Source organism: Nicotiana tabacum, chromosome 4 (genome assembly GCF_000715075.1).
Source record: "Nicotiana tabacum cultivar K326 chromosome 4, ASM71507v2, whole genome shotgun sequence".
NCBI classification, from domain to species: domain Eukaryota; kingdom Viridiplantae; phylum Streptophyta; class Magnoliopsida; order Solanales; family Solanaceae; genus Nicotiana; species Nicotiana tabacum.
In genome coordinates, this window is record NC_134083.1 from 54,726,349 (window position 1) to 54,748,328 (window position 21,980).

The 21,980-nt window shown below is 37.2% G+C and overlaps 1 protein-coding gene across 1 annotated transcript; it reads left to right on the forward strand.

The window, feature by feature from the left end:
- The first annotated feature begins 17,045 nt into the window (after positions 1–17,045).
- LOC107771769 (binding partner of ACD11 1-like) lies at positions 17,046–21,644 on the forward strand. The gene is made up of 5 exons (XM_016591215.2): positions 17,046–17,289; positions 18,359–18,462; positions 18,639–18,714; positions 20,732–20,815; positions 20,897–21,644. The coding sequence occupies exons 1-5, from the start codon at positions 17,284–17,286 to the stop codon at positions 21,461–21,463; spliced, it is 837 nt and encodes a 278-aa protein (XP_016446701.2). The 5' UTR covers positions 17,046–17,283; the 3' UTR covers positions 21,464–21,644.
- The last annotated feature ends 336 nt before the right edge of the window (positions 21,645–21,980 follow it).

Sequence of the window (21,980 nt, forward strand, 5' to 3'; positions counted from 1 at the left end):
GCCAAATGAACTCAATGCAATGAGTGCACCTTGGACTTTTGCCGCTTGGGGAATGGACGTCATTGGACCAATCGAGCTCACCGCTTCAAACGGGCACAAGTTCATTTTAGTGGCCATAGACTACTTCACAAAATGGGTCGAAGCTGCAACCTACAAAGCTGTAACCAAGAAAGTCATCGCAGATTTTGTTAGAGATCGTATTGTTTGCCGATTCGGGGTTCCAGAGTCCATCATTACCGACAACAATGCCAATCTCAACAGTGACCTAATGAAAGCTATGTGCGAGACCTTCAAAATCAAGCACAAGAATTCCACAGCATACAGGCCTCAAATGAATGGAGTCGTGGAGGCCGCAAACAAGAATATCAAGAAATTACTGAGGAAGATGGTAGACAACCACAAGCAATGGCACGAGAGGTTACCATTTGCCTTATTAGGGTACCAGACCACAGTCCAAACATCAACCGGGGCAACTCCCTATTTGCTAGTCTACGGTACCGAAGTTGTCATTCCTGCCGAGGTTGAAATTCCTTCTTTAAGAATTATACAAGAAGCTGAACTCAGTGATGCGGAATGGATAATAAGCCGCTATGAACAATTAGCTCTCATTGATGGAAAATAATGAATGTAGTGTGTCATGGTCAACTCTATCAGAATAGGATGTCCAGAGCTTTCAACAAAAGGGTCAAACCTAGACAGTTCGCACCGGGGCAGCTAGTATTGAAGCGGATCTTCCCGCATCAAGATGAAGTCAAAGGGAAATTTTTGCCCAATTGGAAAGGGCCCTATATGGTTCACCGAGTACTAACAGGAGGAGCACTCATACTCGCAGAAATGGATGAAGAGGTTTGGCCAAAGCCTATCAATTCAGACGCAGACAAAAGATATTATGTTTAGAATGTTCGCATTTCTTCATCTGATGTAATTGAACTACGCTTGACCTGATTCCCATTTAAGAGGGGATATATAGGCAGCCCTGTGGGTTCGGTCACAATTCAATAAAATTTTCATTTTCCCCACAATCAGAAACTGGGGCAGAATTTTGAGGAGGACCCTCAAAATTCCGGGGCAAGCTCAGCCAATGGCACCGTGTGCGGAATATCCAGAAAATCGTCTGAATAACTGGGGTAGAATTTTGAGAAGGACCCTCAAAATTCTATGGCAAGAAGGTCGCAATGTCTCTGATAATGTCACAGTTACTGGTTCATCTAATTTATTTAATATTACTGTGTTTTAAATAACTATGCACACATATTTTTCGGAAAGCTTTACTTTTAGCCAGATGTTACCCATAGTAACTCGAGCAGGATTTCAATGCAGAGCAAAGCAAAGCAAGAAGGCGGAGGCACAAACCGACCTCCCCGTAAAAGTTACAATTTTTCTTTGGATACAGAAACAAGGAATAGCCGCGAGTACGTGCGCACCTTAGAATCACTATCTTCATAACAACAAAGCTACCGAACGCAAACATATCTCTAGCTAAGAAATACTCTGCTATCACTTATTATCTATTCATTGCATGAGACTAAGCATTGTCTCTATTTTGCATAAGTCTAAGCCCTACCTCCTTAATTGCATAAGGCTAAGCTCTGTCTTTCATATTGTATGAGACTAAGCATTGTCTCTTCTATTTGCATGAGGCTAAGCCCTACCTCCTTAATTGCATAAGGCTAAGCCCTACCTCCTCTCGGAGCCATATACTAAGGAGAACGGGGTTGCCTCTATGCTAGACTTTGATTTCATTCGGTACACCCAAAAGACTTCTGGTAGAACTTCTCTCCATTTCCCCTTAGCATCGCTCAACCTTTTCTTTAACTTTTGGATAATGCTAAGCCCTACCTCCTTAATTGCATAAGGCTAAGCTCTGCCGTTCCTATTGCACGAGACTAAGCATTGTCTCCATTTTGCATGAGGCTAAGCTCTGCCTCCTCAATTGCATAAAGCTAAGCTCTGCCTTCCCAATGCACGAGACTAAGCATTGTCTCCCATCTTGCATGAGGCTAAGCCCTGCCTCCTTAATTACATAAGGATAAGCTCTGCCTTCCCAATGCACGAGACTAAGCATTGTCTCCAATCCTGCATGAGACTAAGCATTGTCTCCAATCTTGCACAAGACTAAGCATTGTCTCTCCTTGTATAACCAAAAATGCTGCGTTATACAAAACCTTGCATTATTCTCTTCTCTTGGGGCTAAACTCTGCCCCCAGTTCTTCATAAGACTAAGCTCTGTCTTGTTTCATCTCAAGCATCATGTCTTTGCATCTCATGGGCTGAAGCATAGCCAAATTTTCCGAAGGCGTCATAGTCCGAAGGCATCATCCTCATAGCCGGAAGACACAATGCCATGGCCTGAGGATCTCTCAATATTGCACATTATTATTCAAAGGCATCATAGTTCAGAGGCACCATCTTCATAGCCCGAGAACATTATTTCATGGCCTGCGAATCCCCTATCTCACAATTCATGGCCCGGGACATCACGATCTAAGGACATCATCCTCACCATCCAAAGACGATCTCCATAGTCTAGAGGGAATTTTCATCATGCTTAAATTTATGCAATAATCTATATGTATTTGTATGCATCGTATTTTGAGTTTCCAGGTGATCCAAGAAGTAACCGTTCTCTTAACTGGAGCAATCTTCGCTCCGGTTTCCATTCAACGTTCATGTCCAGCAATTATTTCAAACGTAACCAACCACCATCTGTTACCCATTTCTATTTGATAACCATTCAAAATCCATAACCATTCCCAAATACATCCGTTTACAAACCTGATATCGTCCTATCCAGAATATTTTGTCCGTTCTTACAATAACTCCATCGGTTTATTCCACCGTTGGATCCATAACTACACATGGCCTGATTCATGTAAAACCAGAGATATGTAGGCAGCTCAAAAACCAGGGTCCGGCCTATATCTTTTAAAATCACCCCGTTCGGTCAAAATTGATCATCACACACACACACACACACACACACACACACACACACACACACACACACACACACACACACACACACACACACATATATATATATATATATATATATATATATATATATATATATATATATATATATATATATATATATATACACACACACACACACGCATATGCATCATCGTTTGATTTACAAGCATACACAAGTATTTTTCATAACTTTCCATAATTTTTAAAGACTTTAAATCAATTTATTTCTGTATTTTTATTATATAAATATCCAATAATTATCCTACAAATTATTTTTATGATGATTTAATCATCTAAACTTATCATTTATACCAATATGAGATTTTAAATATTTTCAGTGCATTTATCATAATTACATTTGCAATTTTTAGGGCTAAATTGCATATTTTGTAATAATAGCCCATATGCATATATAATTACATTATTCATACAGAAAATAACTTTTTATATTTTTATAATGTTAAGTAATTATTTTTAATCATTTTTATGCATAAATTATATTTTTGGTTATTTATTAATTATTTTATAAATTATTTATTTGTTAAATAGTGGGTATTTAAAATCTAGCCCTAAAATCACCTATTTTCGGATTTAACCCAACACCCTTACACCAGCCCAAGACCCATTAGCCCAATCCCATACCCATTTAAGCACCCGACCCAGGACCCCTTTAAATCGTGACTGTTGATCTCTAAGATCAACGGTCCACGTTACACCCTCCCCTATAAACCAACCTAAACCCCTAACCCTAATCATTCTATACCACCTCGCAGCCCTGGAATTCCCTCGTCTCTCATCTCTCATGAACCCTAGCTGCCTTTTCTATCAAACCCCGCCAAATTCGGCCCCAAAACGGAATCCACCATGGATTCCCTTACCTTATTTACCTCTCCTCATCACTGGCCACTCGTCTATGATCTTACTTAGTTGCTTGCCTAATATGGCAAAAAAATCTTGCCAAAATCGAACCAAATCGGTTTACACCTCTAATTTATGTGGCTATTCCGTCTATGTTCATCATTGATTCTTTGTAAGTAACGAATATTCTTCATATCTGTTGATGATTCTTACCTACCCCAAATGAGGGTTTTCAAACCCTTTCAATCGGACCAAAATAGGTCTGATTTTCTAATTTTTAATGTTATTTCGCTTTTATTCATCTTATTTTGTACGATTTATACTTTATTTTTCACTGATTTCACACTTTTCCTAAAACTAGGGTTTGAAACTTTCTCTTTTTTTTACCGATTCTGGTGAATCTTTCCTTTCTGTGTTCGATTACTTTCTTTCCTTATGTTTTCCCTGATTTTTACTTTAATATTTGTTTAAATATTCTAAATAATTTTTGTTTTGGTATTATTTGTGTTTCCTTTAATATTTGCTTAAATATTCTAAATAATTTTTGTTTCTATATTATTTGTGTGTTCTTTAAAGTTTGCCTTAATAAGTCTGAACGATTTGTGTTTTGGTATGTCTGTGTATTTACCTTAAATATTCTGAATAATCTCGGATGTTTCCCTGATTTGATGAATCCCTTGATTTGTACCCTAAATTACCTATAACTGATTCTGAAATATTTTCTTGCATATGACTGGTTTATTTCCATGTTTATGTGCTGATTTCTATCACTATATATACTCTTCCCCCATTCCCTTTTGAAAGGACCTTCGACTACTTTCTAAACTCACTATAGACTTACTAGACCTAAGATTATTCTGATTTTGCATTCTATGCTCTAACTTTGGTCGGCTGGAAGCTAAGGCCAGTCAGCTCTGAAATCTTGCTATATACTATGGACTTCCATACTTTGTGCATTTTTTTCGCTTAACTGGTGAGTCACCTAACTTCTGCACTTTCATTCTTACATGTCTCTAACTTGTATATGTGATTACTACTGAATTTGTTATTCAATATGCTTGGAAGGGTGTTTAAGTATAACTCTATCAAATCTGTATGTCTTAGTCCCTTTAACACTTAATTACTCCTAATGTTACCTGTGCTGAAGTTATTTGAACTTATTTAGGGTCTATCCAGTTAGTGTATCAATCCTTGAATGCCTATGAACATGTTTATCCCCTTACCCTGAATCCATGTAGTGAATGCCTCATATCTGTGACTCTTATTACTAGTTATAATCTGCCTCTTTGCTATTGTGTTAACATGATCACTCGATCCCACATCCCCTCCAGTGTTTGTTTGTAATTTGGAATAGCTGTTTCATCATGTTCGAATTGCTGCTTTATCCTTTGATACAAACTGGATCATCTTTGGTTAGATCATTATAACAAAGTTACCTGCTACTTAACATGATTTTACTGAGTGTGTGTGTCTTGACTTATGACTGTAAGCATGATGTCCTCCCCCCTTCTATGATGTTGTTCTGGTTTTCTTGATAATAACACTAGGTTATGTACTTAACATGATTCAACATGGTTTAACTCATTCTACACCTATGACTTTGCCAAACTTGCAAACATGTTCTTTGCCAAATTTTAGCATATGACTGCTATTGTGCTGAGTTTGAAACCTGTTTATCAGTTTCATTAAACTAGTTCTTTTTTTAAGTGTCTGCTTGTTGACTCAATTTGGTCATGTCTGTTAAAATCCTCAACTCATGCCTTCTCAATTTTGGTCTTTCTTTCTCTGTCACCTAAGCTCTTTTAAATCCTATTCTTAGCCAATGCTGCCCAAGTTCTGTCCTTTGGCCTCCCTAGTGTGAGCACTGCTCATGGTTCATTAGAGACCCTTGTGAACTCTGACACACTAGGATTTGGTCCCTAATCCCTCCTATGAACTATTCTTGTTAACCACCCTTACATGCTGCCCTATTCACAAATTGTAGAGACCATGTCTATAGGATCTAAAATCGAATTTAATTGTAGAAAGCATGCATATAGGTCTGAATCAGTTTAATTATCATCTTGCTCGTTTATTCAGGAGTTCTCGACACTGTGTCATTTCACTAGAAAATATGCCTATAGGACTAAATAAGTAATTCTGAATATCCTTACGTGATTACCATTATTTATTATTGAGTAGAACACCTAGACATCATGCCTATAGTTTTAATCCCCTTATGCTTAAAATCAGTAGGCAAATTATGTAGGTTTCTGGAATTGTATTTAGGAAATGGCTTTTGCGTGTAGCTGTCTGCTCATTAATTTGGTATCACATAGAAATCCTGCCTATAGGATTCTGCAACCTTAACTCATTAAAATCTATCAATGTTAATCAGTTTGGCGTGCATTTGTTGTCTAAATGTGGAGGCTAACTTGAGTCCTTATTTGCTTATATGTGAAAGTCCTAAATATTTTGCTTGTCGCCTAGTATTTTTACTTTTGAGTAACCTAAGTTAAAATCTAGAACCACCCTGAAATAGAGGTCCAAATGCCTCCTAGACCATAGGCATGGGACGGATAGTGCACGCATAGAGTACAACTTAGAATTGACTAGTGCACTTTAGGTAAACAACTTAAAAATAGTAATCGGGTAGTAGGAGATGATAGTTTGTGCTCGCTGAATAATATGAGTAACACCCCATCTTGAGGGAGTTACGAAGTATTATTTATGTTGTACGGGGTGATCCTTTAGGCTAAAAAAATTAGGACCCCCCACCTTTGTTTAAAGCCAATCATTTTATTTACCCAAATTGCTTCCCTTCTCTTAGATTAATTCATATAATTCGAGTTCGGCCGGGACCCACCGTTGTGGACCTCGAGAAGTGCCTAACACCTTCTCCTCAAGGTAATTTGAGCCCTTACCCGATCTTTGGTGACGCGAAATATTTAATCCAGAGTTATTTGCAAAATAGGTACCCTAACGTACCTTAATCCATTAGGTGGTGACTCTTCTCTTTTAATTACCTTCCTTTAAAAGAGTTGTCACGACGTCGAAGCCCGATGTCGTGAGAAAGAAGGGGCATGACAGCATGTAGTCACTTGATTGGGTAAAGATTGAAACCAAGTATGAAGATTGTGGTAATATCGTTGATTCGAGAATTTATGCCTGGAGGGCGCTCGGTTCACTTGGTTGTGGGCTGTGGAAGTTTGTTCTGGTTGTGATGGTTGTTCTTGCATCTTATGGGAAAAAGGATTATTATGGATACTTGAGAGGTTATTAGCCTAGTACGGTGCGATCAGAATCGGCTTGAGGTCTGTGAATAGATTTAAATGTGAATATGGGCTCTATGTCAGGCCGGATGTGTTCATTTCAGCATAACGCTCCTTATGGAGGAGTATTCGGACATTGGATGTCGTTTTGTCAACGGCTATTTCATGTAATACTATATTGTGCCGCGTTAATTTCATGTGTGTTGAGTTTCCGCATAGCGATGGTGTTATATGAGCAGGATAGCTCTCGAGACTCAGATCAAATATTGCACCTTAGTTGTGCTTGAGTTTTGGCGTTGTCGGTCCTCCCAGGGATGGTATTATGCACTTAGCGTGCTTGTGTCCGATATTCGGATATTTTGTAGTAATGAGCATTCTAACTCGGTAAGTATTTCCTTATAGATTTTATGTGTGCATCGGGTGGCATGCCGCCACGGGTATGTTGTTTGGATCGGGTTGCACGCCGCAACAGTGTGATGTTGAGTACAGTTTTCTGAGGAAGGTTCGTAACACCTTTCCGGTTGTCTAATTAGTTACGCGGGTTGAGTAATCCTTTCCAGAGATTCATTTTCCTTATATGTCACGTTCGAGTTTGTAACTTATTGGCACATTGCGGTAGCATATGAGACTTTTGGTGATATCTGGGGTGGCTTGTTGCCTGAGCGGCTTATACTGGGTGAGATGAGATCTTGGATCTGGGATCAGTGCGATCGGATTATATGAAGTATATTAAAGAGCAATTACCATTATTTGGTTCATAATGAGTTGATGATTCTAGTCAAGAGGGGAGATTCAATGGTTTGATAACTCGGCAGTTGGTTACGAATTTATACATATCTCTTCTGTTGTGGCGGTATTGCAAGAGTTGGAGCAAGACTTATATAAGCTATGAGGTGCATTGTGAGCATCGAATTCGTGAAATTTTGGCTATTATGATCAGAGAATGTTATTATGGTCATGTGAATGTTGCGATACATGGTGTGAATTCAGCAAAGGTATGCAATCATGTTCTGGTACATCGTGTGGTGATTGATACGATGTTTGTATGTTGGAAGCAGGCCTGGCAGAGAATTCAGGATGTTGGAATTGGACTCAAAGGCTTATTTGCCTAAATAAAAGAGAATATCTTCATATTTGATCGAGCTAATGTGCTTAACTGAGTTGTGGTAGCACGGGTAGGTGAATGAGGTGTTAAACAGTGATTTCGGACAACTCCAGCGCAGTTCTTAGCATGTTCAAGGACGAACGTATGTTTAAGTGGGAGCGAATGTAACGACCCGACCGGTCGTTTTGAGCTCTAGCGCGTCGTTCGACAGTTTGAGGCCATGAGCAGCTTCACTTCAGGTATTATGACTTGTGCCTGTGGTCGGAATTGAATTTTGGGAAGTTCGGAGTTGAATTGGAAAGAAAATTATCATTTCGAAAGCTTTAGTTGAAAGAATTGACTAAGATTGGAATCGGGATTTGGGATTTGAAGGTTCCATCGGGTTCGTATGATGATTTCGGACTTGGGCATATATTCGGATCGGGTTTTGGATGCCCCGAGAGCGTTTCAGCACCTATTGTGGAAGTTAGCATTTTGGAAAATTTTCATAAATTTGGGTTGAGGTGCATTTCAATGTTATCAATGTTCGTTTGGGATTCCGAGTCTGGGAATAGATCCGTATGGTGATTATGGTATTGGGAGCGCGTCTGGAAGTGGATTCGGAGGTCCGTAGGTCATTTTGGAGTCATTTGGCTAAAGTTAGAAATTTGAAGGTTTCTGAGAAGTTTGACCGGAAGTGGGCTTTTTGATATCGGGGCCGGAATCCGATTCCTGAAGTTGGAATAGGTCCGTAATGTCAAATGTGACTTGTGTGCAAAATTTGAGGCCAATCGAACGTGATTTGATAGGTTTCGGCATCGAATGTAGAAGTTTGAAATTCTAAAGTTCATTAAGCTTGGAATGGGGTGCGATTCATGAATTCGACGTTGTTTGATGTGATTTGAAGGCTCGACTAAGTTCGTAATGTGTTTTGGGACTTGTTGGTATAATTGGTTAAGGTCCTGAGGGCCCCGGGTGGATTCCGGGTGGTTAATGGATCGAATTTGGAATTTGAAGAAGGGCTGAAGCAGCTGAGCATCTGGTGTAACCGCACCTGTGTGAAGAGGGCCGTAGGTGCGAGCCCGCAGGTGCGGGAAAATGGCTCGCAGAAGCAGAAGGGGGCAGGCTGCTGAGAACCGCAAAAGCGGAAGAGAACAACGCAGGAGCGGACGCGCAGATGCGCCGCATGGAGCGCAGGAGCGAAAAATGTTGGCCGAGCTGGAGCCGCACATGCGATGGGATTTCTGCAGGTTCGGGACAGCAGATGCGTCCAAGGCACCGCATGTGCGAAGATCGGGCTGGGCAGAATGCTTTTAAGCGGGGTTTTGGCCATTTTTCTCCCATTTTCATTTGGTTTGGGTGATTTTGAAGAGCTTCAAGGGGAGAGTTTCAGCAAGCAACTTAAGGTAAGTGATCCCCCCTTATTATAAGTTAAATACATGGTTTGTATAAGGATTTAAACATGGAAATTAGTATAAATTGTGGGGGTTTTGGTAGAAAACCTAGAATTTGGTATTTTGGATTTTGACCCCGAATTTGGGCATGAAATTGAGAATAAACTATATATTTGAGTTCGTGAGGTTATGGGTAAAGTTTATCTTCGAAAAATTTTGGAATTCGGGCACGTGGGCCCGAGGGTGATTTTTATCGACTTTTTGATTGTGGTTAGAGATGGTTATAGCCTAGATTATATTGAGTATTTGAGTATATATTAATGGGTTTGCATACTTATTAGCTAGTTTTGGAGCGTTGTGCATCAATTCAAGTTGTTGAAGGGCTCGGAAGCCAGTTATGGAACTTTGTTGCGAGGTAAGTCTCCTTTCTAACCTTGTAAGAGGGAATTTACCCCATAGGTGAAATAAATCAATGTGTGCTCTATTTGTGGGGGCTATGTACGCACGAGGTGACGCGAGTCCGTGCGTAGCTACTATTATCCTTAAGTTCGGGTAGTCTAGGACCCAAAAGCATGCTTTGCTTGTAATATTCGCAATCTTGTTGTCAATTTAAAATGCTTAAATCATATCGAACTTTGTTATTAAATTTCTAAAAGGTTAGACATCGTTTTCTTAACTTTTAAAAGAGAAATTGCCTTTTCCTTGGATAATTGCCCCTTGATGAATTCTTGATTGATTATTTGAATGTGTTATCTTTGTGGAACGGGCCGAACGCCTCGCCAGATTAAATAGATGCATCAATGGTTCGCGACATCCGACCCTTTGGCAGTGCACAATTTAAACAATTGTTGGATCGGGCCGTACGACCTCGACATGATTTGCGCATGCTTGTATTGCTTGCCTTGAAATTTATAACTAATGATATTGCCTCCCTGGTCTGAGATAAACTGATAATTTGATATGGCCTCATTGGCCGGAGATATAATTGTTAAATAATGGGAGATAAAATCTGGAGATTTCTTAACTATGAAAGAATTGTTTACTTACTTTAGATATGGGCTTGCAACCGTATTAATTAATCCATGTCTAATTTAACGATATTATTCCATTTATTCATAGCCCATAGTAAGTGTCGAAGTCGACCCCTCGTCACTACTTCTTCGGGGTTAGGCGAGATACTTACTAGGTACGCATTGATTTACGTACTCATACTACACTTGTTATACATTTTTGTGCAGGTACACATATGTTTAGCGGCCTTGTGGGTGCAGAGGCATAATTATGGCAGGAACTTAGGTGAGCTGCATTCTATACGATACACCGCAGCCAACAGAGTCTCCTTCAAAGTACTTACATTTTTCCTGTCCAATTTGTATTTCGGACAGCTGTTGTATTTTATTTTACATTCCTAGTTAATGCTCATGTACTTGTGATACCGGGTTCTAGGATAGTTATGGGATGTTCAGTATTGAAATTGAAAAAACATTGTATTTATTCTGTAAATTCATCTTTTACTAGATAAATTGAAGTAAATTTACGATTTCAAAAGTATTAAAATGAGAATTTAATTAACTATTTAGTGTTGGCTTGCCTAGCAGTGGTGTCCGGCACCATCACGATCTTTAACGGATTTTGGGTCGTGACATATTATTTGTAGTATATTTTCATGAATTAATATCAAATAATAATTTTGACCTTCAATTTAGAACTCCGCATAAACTCTTTGCTAAAGTTCTTGCTTATGCTCTTCTTGCTTTTATTGGCAATCTAAAGTGTCAGCCGATCATGTATGCCTTTATATTCATTTAAAGTGCTGAGAATTTTTTGCTTAATTATGATGTGGTTTCTCTTTTATTATAATAATAATAATAGTGCAATTTATTTTTCCTAGCCCTTATACAAAGTAAATTTATTCTTTTTCCTAAAACACAGTCTTTTCTTTCTTGTATAGGATTATAATTTCTTACACAGTAATTGTCAAGTTCATTAATCCAATACTTGGCAATTTCCACAGGCTAAAATTATCTAAAGTCGATGCTTCTTTCGTTATTTGTAATATATGTTTGTGTCACGACCCAAAATCCCGCCACAGGCATCGTGATGGCACCTAGTCTCTAAGACTAGGTAAGCCGATTTTAATTACATTTTGAAGCCATTTTTTTTTTAATTAAATAGGTAATCAAAACTAACAGCGGAACAAATATGAATATACGACCTCCCAAGACTGGTAGTACTGAGTCACGAACTCTAACTGAATACATGGAATGATCACGAGGACCGAATATACAATACTGTTTGATTAAAAATTAACAGGACAATGAAATGAAAAGACTCCAAGGGACTGCGACGACCAAGCAGCTCTACCTTGAATCTTTACGATCCCGTTTTAACTCTGCTCAAGTCCGATATCTCCAATACCTGGCTCTGCACAAAAATATACAGAAGTGTAGTATGAGTACACCACGATCGGTACCCAGTAAGTATCAAGACTAACCTCAGTGGAGTAGAGACGAGGTACAGTCAAGACACTCACTAGTCAAATAACATGTGCAATATAGCAGTATACAATAGTATTGGAAAACAACTAGCAATGATAACAAGAAACTTAACCAGTGATATAACAACAAAGCAATAAGAACATCATAATTATTGCTCAGACGAATAAGGAAACACAAGTACAACCAATTTATCAAGTCCTTCAAATATAAATTCTTTTGTCTATATGTTTTTCAAATAAAAATCCTCAGGATATAATACTTTCCAATAAATATATTTTCAAGTAAAAGTCACCATGTGACACCTCATTTCACAATCATAAAAATTATGGGTCTCATCCCACTTTCATATTTTTTACGGCACCTCGTACCCATATTTCTATCACCATCATATGGATAACTCACATGTCAATAATAAAATCATCATTGTATATAAGATCCGCAAGATCAATTTATTTTTAATAAAGTAAGGTAAAAATCTTTAAATCAAGTAAGAAATCAACAAAAAGATAAGTTTATTTTAGAAATCGTTTGAGTGAAGACAATGACATTTCCATTAAAATAAAGCATCAGATAAACTACTGATTTGGATATAAAATTTATTAAATTAAAACATACTAAAAGTTTTCTTTCATTTAAAACAACTCAATCATCAAAACAAGTACAACCCAAAAATACAAATCCTCAAAGTCTCGTACAAAAAAATCAAGTTCAACACAATACATCAAGAAATACAAAACACTTAATATCAAGTGAAATAATACATCACGGAGAACACGAAAATTTATAAATTTCGGAAAAATAAAATAACCAAAGGCAAGTGCAGCCATAGAGAAATATCAACAAAAGGACACTCCTAAGGTACCGCCTCGTAGTCCCAAATCATAAATAAATTCACAATCTTTCATTTCCTTATATCATCGTGGGAGCCTTCACATTAAATTTTAAAGAAATCATTTTTTTCTTGAAATAGCATCCTGTGTTTTAGCCACCCTTATCACACCGCATGACTTCTAGTAGTTCACCTACTAGCCACGCGTTTCAAGCCACGCTTATCTCATCGCATGCGTTTTAACACCCTGACCTTATATCACCGCATGATTTCTAGTAGTTCCCCTACTAGCCACGCATTTCAAGCCCCCCCTCCTCCCCCCCCTCCCATCTCACCGCATGCGTATCAATATCACAATATTTAACAAATCGTACCTCAAGTGTCCAAATATCACAGCATAATACAACTTGCACCTTAAGTGTCCAAATATTACAACATATCACAAATTGCACATCAAGTGCTCAAATATTACGATATATCACAAATTGCACATCAAATACTCAAATATTACAACATATCACAAGTTGCACATCAAGTGCTCAAATATTACAACATATTATTTTTCCACAATAAGAAGCCACGACTCGATCATATTGTGCACAACATCTTAACAAAATGGTCGGGAGTGAACAACTCAACCGAATAATATTTTATAATTTGGCACTTTGCCTCAATATGATTCACTACCTTTATAATTCAATACCAAAATTTCAACAACGTGAACTGAAAAGTAATTCATCTTATTAACTAAATTTTCCATTTAAAATTATTTGTAGGTAAAATCAATAATGAAAGTGTTTTTCATAAAAATGGCAACTCAAACAAACACAAAGTTCACATAAAAGTCAAGTGACAATCACACCAAATTATCATATAAAAATAATCGCGGCAAACAAGGAATGTGGCATGACAAATAAGGGGTTTAATAAGTTACAACAATTTTCCAACTTAATACTTAGGGACGTCTACGAATTTCAACCGATATAATTTGCACATATAAATCAAGTACGTATTCGTCACCTCGCGTACATGATTTTCAATTATACAATTTCCACATAAGACTCAATGCCTAAAGGGTAATTTTTTCACTCGAGGTTAGGCAAGATACTTACTTTTTTTAAGTTATGCCGATATTCTACAATCGTCTTCTTACTTGAATTGACCTCTGGACCGCTCAAATCTATCCAAATTAATTGTATAATTTTATCAAAATTCATCGAAAATAATTCCGAATAATAATACGTCAACTTAAAAATTTATTCCAAAAAGTCAACAAAAGTCAATGCGGGGCTCACCCCTCGGAACCCGACATAATTTTCATGAAATCTGAATACCCATTCTAATACGAGTTCAACCATACCAATTTTATCGAATTCCAATAACAACTCGACCTCTAAATCTTAAATTTTCGTTTTTGGAAAATTTTACAAAAATCTTGATTTTCCTCCATTTAAATCCGAATTAAATGATGGATTCAAAGGCATAATCATGGAAACTAATTAAAACTGGATAAGAATCACTTATCCCAATACACCCACGCAAGAATATCTCCAAAAATCGCCTTCTACCGAGCTCCCACTTTAATTTTGTGTTATGAACTCAAACCCCCATTTTTGGGACTTTTAACTCTTCCTAGATAGGCCTTCTTCGCGAACGCGTCCATCTCCTCGCGTTCGCGTAGAGTAAAAATCCATTGATCGAAATTACCCTTCGTGAATGCGAGAGTCCTCTCGCGAACGCGTAGCTTCACCTGCTAGACCCTTCGCGAACGCGAGAGTCCTCTCGCGAACGTGTAGCTTCACCTGCCAGACCCTTCGCGAACGCGTTCTCCTCTACGCGAATGCGTAGAACAAATCCTTGGGGTCCCAGCTGCCTCTTTTTCCTCTTCGCGAACGCGAGCTCCAACACACGAACGCGATGCCCATCTTTCTACACCTTCGCGAACGCGGGACCTACATCGCAAACGCGAAGGCCAAATTCAAGCAGCATTCAAACTTCCTCTACGCGAACGCGAGAGGACCTATGCGAACGCGTAGAAGGAAATCAGCACCAGCAGAATCTGATGCTTCAGCTATAACACCAAGCCCGATTCTAATCCGTTAACAATCCGGAACACACCCGAGGCCCCCGGGACCTCAACCAAATACACCAACAAGTTTTAAAATATCATACGAACTTAGTCGAATTCTCAAATCACATCAAACAACATCAAAACGACGAATCGCTCCTCAAATCAAAATTTATGAACTTTGAACTTTCAAATTCCATATCTTGTGCCGAAACACATCAAATCAATCCGGAATGACTTCAAATTTTGAACATAAGTCACAATTGACATAACAGAGGTATTCAAATTTTCAAAATCGAATTTCAACCCCGATATCAAAAAGTCAACCCCCTGGTCAAACTTCCCAAAAATTCATCTTTCGCCATTTCAGACCAAATTCCTCTACAAACTTCCAAATAATTTTTCGGACACACTCCTAAGTCCAAAATTACCATACGGAGCTATTGACATCATCAAAATTCCATTTCGGAGTTGTTTTCTCAAAAGTCAACTCTCCGGTTAACTCTTTCCATTTAAGCTTCTAATTAAGGATTGTTTCTTTTAATTAATTCCGAATCTTTCAAAAAATTAAACTCAACCACACCCGCGGGTCATAATACTTATTACGAAACTACTAGAGACCTTAAGTCACTGAACGGGGCGTTAATTCTTAAAACGACAAGTCGGGTCGTTACAGTTTGTTTGTGCAATAGTTATGGCAAGTTAGGCTAGAGTGCAGATTAGTCTTTAAAGTGCACTTTTGTATTGTATGCATTAAGCACGACAATTGTATTTGACAATGAAAAGTTCGAATCATTTTTTTCTCTTTATTATGATCGTACCACTTACGATCAATTACAGTGCACTAATTTTAGTGCAGGACCTAATGAAGTCGAACTACATTGTGTGCTCCTAGCTATGATTCTGTTTCTACTATTCAAACTAATGTTAGAAATTAACTATTTGATTTTTGTTTTCTATGAATATTTTCTTCTCGAATTTTTGCTAATAATATTTGTGTTATATGTTTATATGTTCATAAGTTTGCCTTTATATAGCTCATTGGAGTCATTATGTTCTTCATTTATATTTTTCATTTTTCTATAAATTTACTCTTTTGAATTTTTTGTTCCTTTTACAACTTTAAATCGTTGATTATATTTAAATGCGCTGATAGCTTAAGAAACTTTTTCATAGTTTATTTGATTAAATATTTTATTTGGTAATTTATTATTATTGTAAATAATATGCATCTAAATGATTAAATGATAAATAGTCATCATTTTTGTTTCAATGATAAATAAATAATTAGAAATGTTTAGGACCGACTACAAAGTTTATGAAAGAGAAATTAGGTTAGGTTCAATAATGCATTAATATATTATTATATCATACAATAAAATACCTATAATTAAAATAATATATAACTAACTTAGTTGATCTATTTATCTTTGCAAGTTCTAAAAATATTTAATTACTATATCTATGTAATCACATTTATTTTTTTCACTTAAGTGACGATTTAACGTTATTTTTTATTTTACATAATTAATATTTCTTGTATACAAGTTTTAGTTTACTGACGTTGTATACACGTGCAACACACGTACACTAAGACTAGTAATACTAAAAATTGGATAATATAATAAAGAAATATATAGGACAAAAAAGTTATTCGATGACTATATAAGTCTCTTCAATTTAATAGAGATTTTATTCATTAAAATTCAAACAATATTATTGAGAACAATAGAATAAACTTCAAAATAAAAAAATATTTCAAGAGTAATAAAATATACGACAAAATATTAAACAAAATAATATGCTAATAAAAATTTCTATTAACAATGTAATAATACTAAACATATTGGATAATATAATAAAGCAAAAATATTTCTTCGTTACAATAATTTATTTCTTTGGGTAAATGATGAAGCAAAAACTTTTCTTCGTTACAATAATCTATTTCTTCGAGCAAATAATGGAGATGGAAAAAGGAAAATACCTTTTTTGATTGCCTTAACCATATTTACCTTTTTGGATTCTTTAAGAAAAAGATATTTTCGGTTTGGGAGTACAATTTGGGGAAAAAGCTACAAAATCTCATTACCTCGAAACGAAAATAGCGGGTCCATTTTCCCATTCTCCCTCTCGCACGTCACACGTACGTTGACGTTTTGAAGTAACCTTTTCTCCGAAAACCCACTGCCTTTCGCTATCTTATAGCACAAACAACTCCTCTTATTCTCCGTTTATACTATACATCCGCTCAATTACAAGCTTCCACAGATTTATTTACTTCAAACAACTGAATAGTCCTATTGTTTCTGATCTTCTTGTGATTCGATGTCGGTGAGTAGTTCATAATCTCTTGTTTTTTGCTTCTTTTTCATTTTTGTTGTTGCGAATCGATTTGATCTATTCGGAAATCTATGAATTACTGTTCTACTGGATTCGATTACTTTCGATTGAGGTCAATTTATCGATTTCATTAGTTAATCATTCTCACGTAAATGCCCTAGATTTTGCTTCTTTTAATGAAGTTGATAGTTCTGATTGCTCTGTGATACTCTAGTACCTAGTTCATGGATTTGTTAGATAAATCTGTTAGAAAGTGTGTATGACAATGTAGTGCTCCTTATTGTCTTCGAGGGATTAACTAGTGGTAGCAACTGAAGTGCATAATTCATTTGTGAGTGGCTTTTGATGTTCCAAAATGTACTTTTAGGAATTACATTAGAAAGTTCGATTAAAATGCTTTTGGTAAATTCCCGATCATTAGTCTGATTTGCTACAAGAGATGCGACTGGATGATATTGATAGGTCAAAACAATAAGGTCCTTTATTGGACTTGAGTAGACTTGGGCACCAAGTGTCTTTGGGATTTGGGAAGAATTCTGAGTTTCAAATATATGTTTTTTCTCCTCATATTTTGTACTTTTGGTAAGTTAGGTGTCCTGCGAGGCCTCAATGTTTACTACGTAGTACTGTAATTGCTTCTTAAAATGATTAATGCCCAAATAAATTCATTTTCTACAAGGAAGACTATATCTAGGACCAAATGATGAAATTTAAATGTTTGATGAGAAGAGGAAACTTTAAAATCCCCGTTTCGTAGTGGATTTTTGTAATATGTGGTAATGTTTTTTATTAGAATTTTTTTCGTCATCAGAAAAAGATACTATGTGGTAATGTCCATTGTACATTTATGATTTTAAGAAGCTTTCGCGTAAAGTCATCCATGCCTCAAGTGTTGCTCCTCCATATCAGTAAGAAAATTGTTGCTTAATGTTGTACAGCTTGCATTCTCCACTAACCTTTCCTTTAGAAAGAAGAACGAAAGACCATTAAACAAGATGCATGGCTTTTTACCCTGTGTTGTCCAGTCTTGCTAATCCTCTCTGGTTATTTATCATAATAGGTTAGAACAGTGAAAGTGAGCAATGTCTCTCTTGGTGCGTCGGAGCAAGATATCAAGGAGTTCTTCTCATTCTCCGGGGATATTGAGTATGTTGAGATGATAAGGTTAGTGTCGGTAACACAAAGTATTGTCATTCCTCTTCTCTGTTTGTTTTCTGTCTAGGCATATCTTGAAATCAGAGACACAATCTGCCTATTGAGAATTTAAAAGCTAATATGATATGAGCTTCTTGTTGGTTTCTTTTATGGCTTTATGCACATTTCTTTTATTGCTATTGTAGTGAGAATGAGCGATCTCAAATTGCATATGTCACATTCAAGGATCCCCAGGGTGCAGAAACTGCAGTTCTTCTTTCTGTAAGTTTACTTTTCTTATCCTCTGGAGTCCTATGTAAAATCTTTACTGTGTAAGTACTATAATTTCCACTAGTTCAAGTCGTTTAGATTTGATGTTTAAAAGGCTTGTAAGTTTCTTAAGGAAGATTGATTTTAGGGCAGTAAGAAATACCCCCTCTGTTTCAATTTAGATGACACACTTTCCTTATTAGTCCGTTCCAAAAAGAATGACACATTTCTACAAAGGAAATAATTCAACTTTAAACTCTTTATTGTACTCATTTTACCCATAATGACAAGCTTTTATAACCACACAAATGTCATGACCCCACAAAGCTTTTACTCCTTAAGCTTTTAATACCACAAATTTCAAAAAGTTTTTTTTTCTTAAACTCCGTGCCGAATCAAACTACCTCATCTAAATTGAAACGGAGGGAGTAGGATTTTTTTCATTTTTGGCCCATCGGTTGAAATTAATTACAGGTGCTACCCAACATATACAAACATATACACTGATTATGCATATAATATGTGTATTTATGTGTATTATATGTATATTCATTCTTAACATACAAAACATATACATTTGCAAGCTATTATTTTGGAGGGAAGCCCAACAAAGTAATTATCCCTAAAAAAATATATTGTCATTTGAATTTCATTGTGTCATTGAGTGCATTTCCGTAAAAGCTAATGAGTTCCTGATTCAATTATTCGGTAAGCATCCTTTATCAGATGTGATGAAAACCCCATATTTTTTGTTTATTTATTATTTATTTTTATATATCCTCCTATTTGTCTATGTGGTTTGTTGTTCATCGAGTGAGGTGATGACGAACAAATTGAGGTTCCTGTTAGGAAATTGTTGTGGCAGTTGCTTCAGGAGGTTGGTCGTTTCAGTTCTCTTTTGAGGCTTATATGCAGTATCTAGAACTTTTGGCTTTTATTGTTTGTGCTTTTGGTCCATCCTTGGTGTTCTATTTCAGTTTATTCACTGCTGGCTATAATTGTTATTCATACCAAGGATAGGGTCGCATATTGATGAATATTAGAGGTGTTTCTGCACAGTGCATTGCTGGTAATAAAATTGTTTTGCCCTCTAATACCTATTGTGCTCTTTCTTTCTATAGCTAAAGTAAATTTTTTTGAGAGGCTGCCACTTTAAACTTGTAAGACCATTTTTACTCTAGATACCATTAAACAATCCATGCAATACTGCACTCCATTGCCAGTGGGCATTTCCTCCGCATTTCAGCTTATATCTTGGAGCCTTTGTATCAGTAAGAAAGTCATAGAAGTCCAAAAGAGGCAGTGATGGACTAAAATGGGGTTGATTGATGTTGTGTTCCATGATACAGGCAATTCTTTGATTGTTACACTTTCAAAACATATCAGCACGATGACAATTAGCTTTTCTTCTGAGGGGGCAGTGGAAGGGAGGGGGACGTGAAGTTTTTCCATAAAATTTATCTCCGGATTATAGCTGTCAGTGTTTCATTATTTTATCCTCCTCTTCTTTTGTTCCTTTATGTGCGCTTGAAGGGAAAGGGGGAGAAGATTGAATGACCCTCTTCCGTTCTCTTGAAAAAAATTCATATGTGTTACCCACTTACCCCAAGCAGCATAATTGGTAACAACGAGTCCAAAAGTTTTGAGTTGTTGAAAGTCTTGAATCTCACCAGATATGCCAGAGAATTGTTCTGCATTTAAAGAAGAAGAATCTTTGAGATCAACCCTACGCCCATTTGATGCATATGTGGCCTTTTCCTTCTGCCATTTGATGGCATTTGAGTAAATTGCTTTAAGAGATAGTCTAGGGAGGAAATTGTAGTTAAGAGACTATGCAGCGTAGTAGAGATACAGATTAACTGCATCTTAATAAATTGCAATTGGCTGTTCAGTAGCTTGTTATAATGCTTGATTTGAAGGAGGAAGGATTAGCTCCATAATTTCTCATTCTTTTTTTAACTGCTGCTTTTTCTTTTTCCTTGGTGGGGTGGGGGGTAAAACTGATAATAATATCGATTGTGCTTTCCAGGGAGCCACAATTGTTGATCAGTCTGTCACAGTAGCCCTGGAACCTGATTACGAGCTGCCTCCTACAGCTCCAGTGCCAATCAAGGTCTGTATAATTCATCGACATTCTGGTCTTATCTACTGTCTGGTAGTCACTAACTAGTGTATACATCCTATATATACGCAGGCAACTGGGAGCGGTAATGCAGCTGGTGGTGGATCTGCTATTCAAAAGGCAGAAGATGTTGTGAGCAGCATGTTGGCAAAGGGCTTCATCTTGGGCAAGGATGCAGTTAACAAAGCAAAGACATTTGATGAGAAACACCACTTCATATCCACTGCCTCAGCCAAAGTTGCTTCACTAGACCAAAAAATTGGACTTAGTGAGAAAATCAATATGGGAACAACTATTGTGAATGACAAAGTGAAAGAAATGGACCAGAAGTTCCAAGTTACTGAAAAGACAAAATCAGCTTTTGCAGCTGCTGAGCAGACAGTTAGCACTGCTGGATCTGCCATTATGAAGAACAGATATGTTTTGACAGGGGCATCTTGGGTTACCGGTGCTTTCAATAAGGTCACCAAGGCTGCAGGGGAAGTGGGCCAGAAGACGAAGGAAAAGATGGCAGAAGAAGAACAGGGAAGAAATTCAGCTTCAGGTTATGTGCCTATACATGCTTTCTCGGAGTCCCCAAAAGCTTCCAAAACCGAGGAACCTGCCAATCCCTCTTCACCTAAGGGCCTAATCCTCTAGCTTGTGCAAAAATATTTCAAAACTATTGTTCGATTCCGCTTGTCTGATCTTCTAGCTGTCATTGTGTTATGGTTAGACTTAGATGTGCTACGTATACATAAAATGTCCTGTACGGTTGTTGATACATAGAACGATAGTTGCTGGACTATTAAATTCCTGTCGAAGTCTGGTATTTGTCAAACGTAACATTTTCATTTGCCTTTGGGTTTGGTAATTTGGATTTTGAAAGTAGGCAGCTACCCGAGGTTGTACTGCAACAATTTTATGCGGGTATGAGCTTTGACCTGATTAGTTTGGCTGTTTGTCCCTGTTGTGAAAACAACTGGAGATACTGTGGCGGATGAAAAATTGTTGCAGAAACAGGAAAGGGATCAGAGGTGTCCTACTGTTACGGGCCTGACTCTTTGACATTGGGTGTGGCGCGGCTGTGGCAAGGATTGGGCGTGATGGCCTTGCCATTTGCCTATATGCGGGCAAAACGATCATGCGGGCAATGGACAAGACATTGTCATGTGGG

Excerpts from the sequence above, each read along its gene's own strand:
- LOC107771769 (XM_016591215.2), top strand. Across the intron at positions 18,715-20,731 it reads AAACTGCAGTTCTTCTTTCT|GGAGCCACAATTGTTGATCA; the intron begins GTAAGTTTACTT and ends TGTGCTTTCCAG. Across the intron at positions 20,816-20,896 it reads CAGCTCCAGTGCCAATCAAG|GCAACTGGGAGCGGTAATGC; the intron begins GTCTGTATAATT and ends ATATATACGCAG.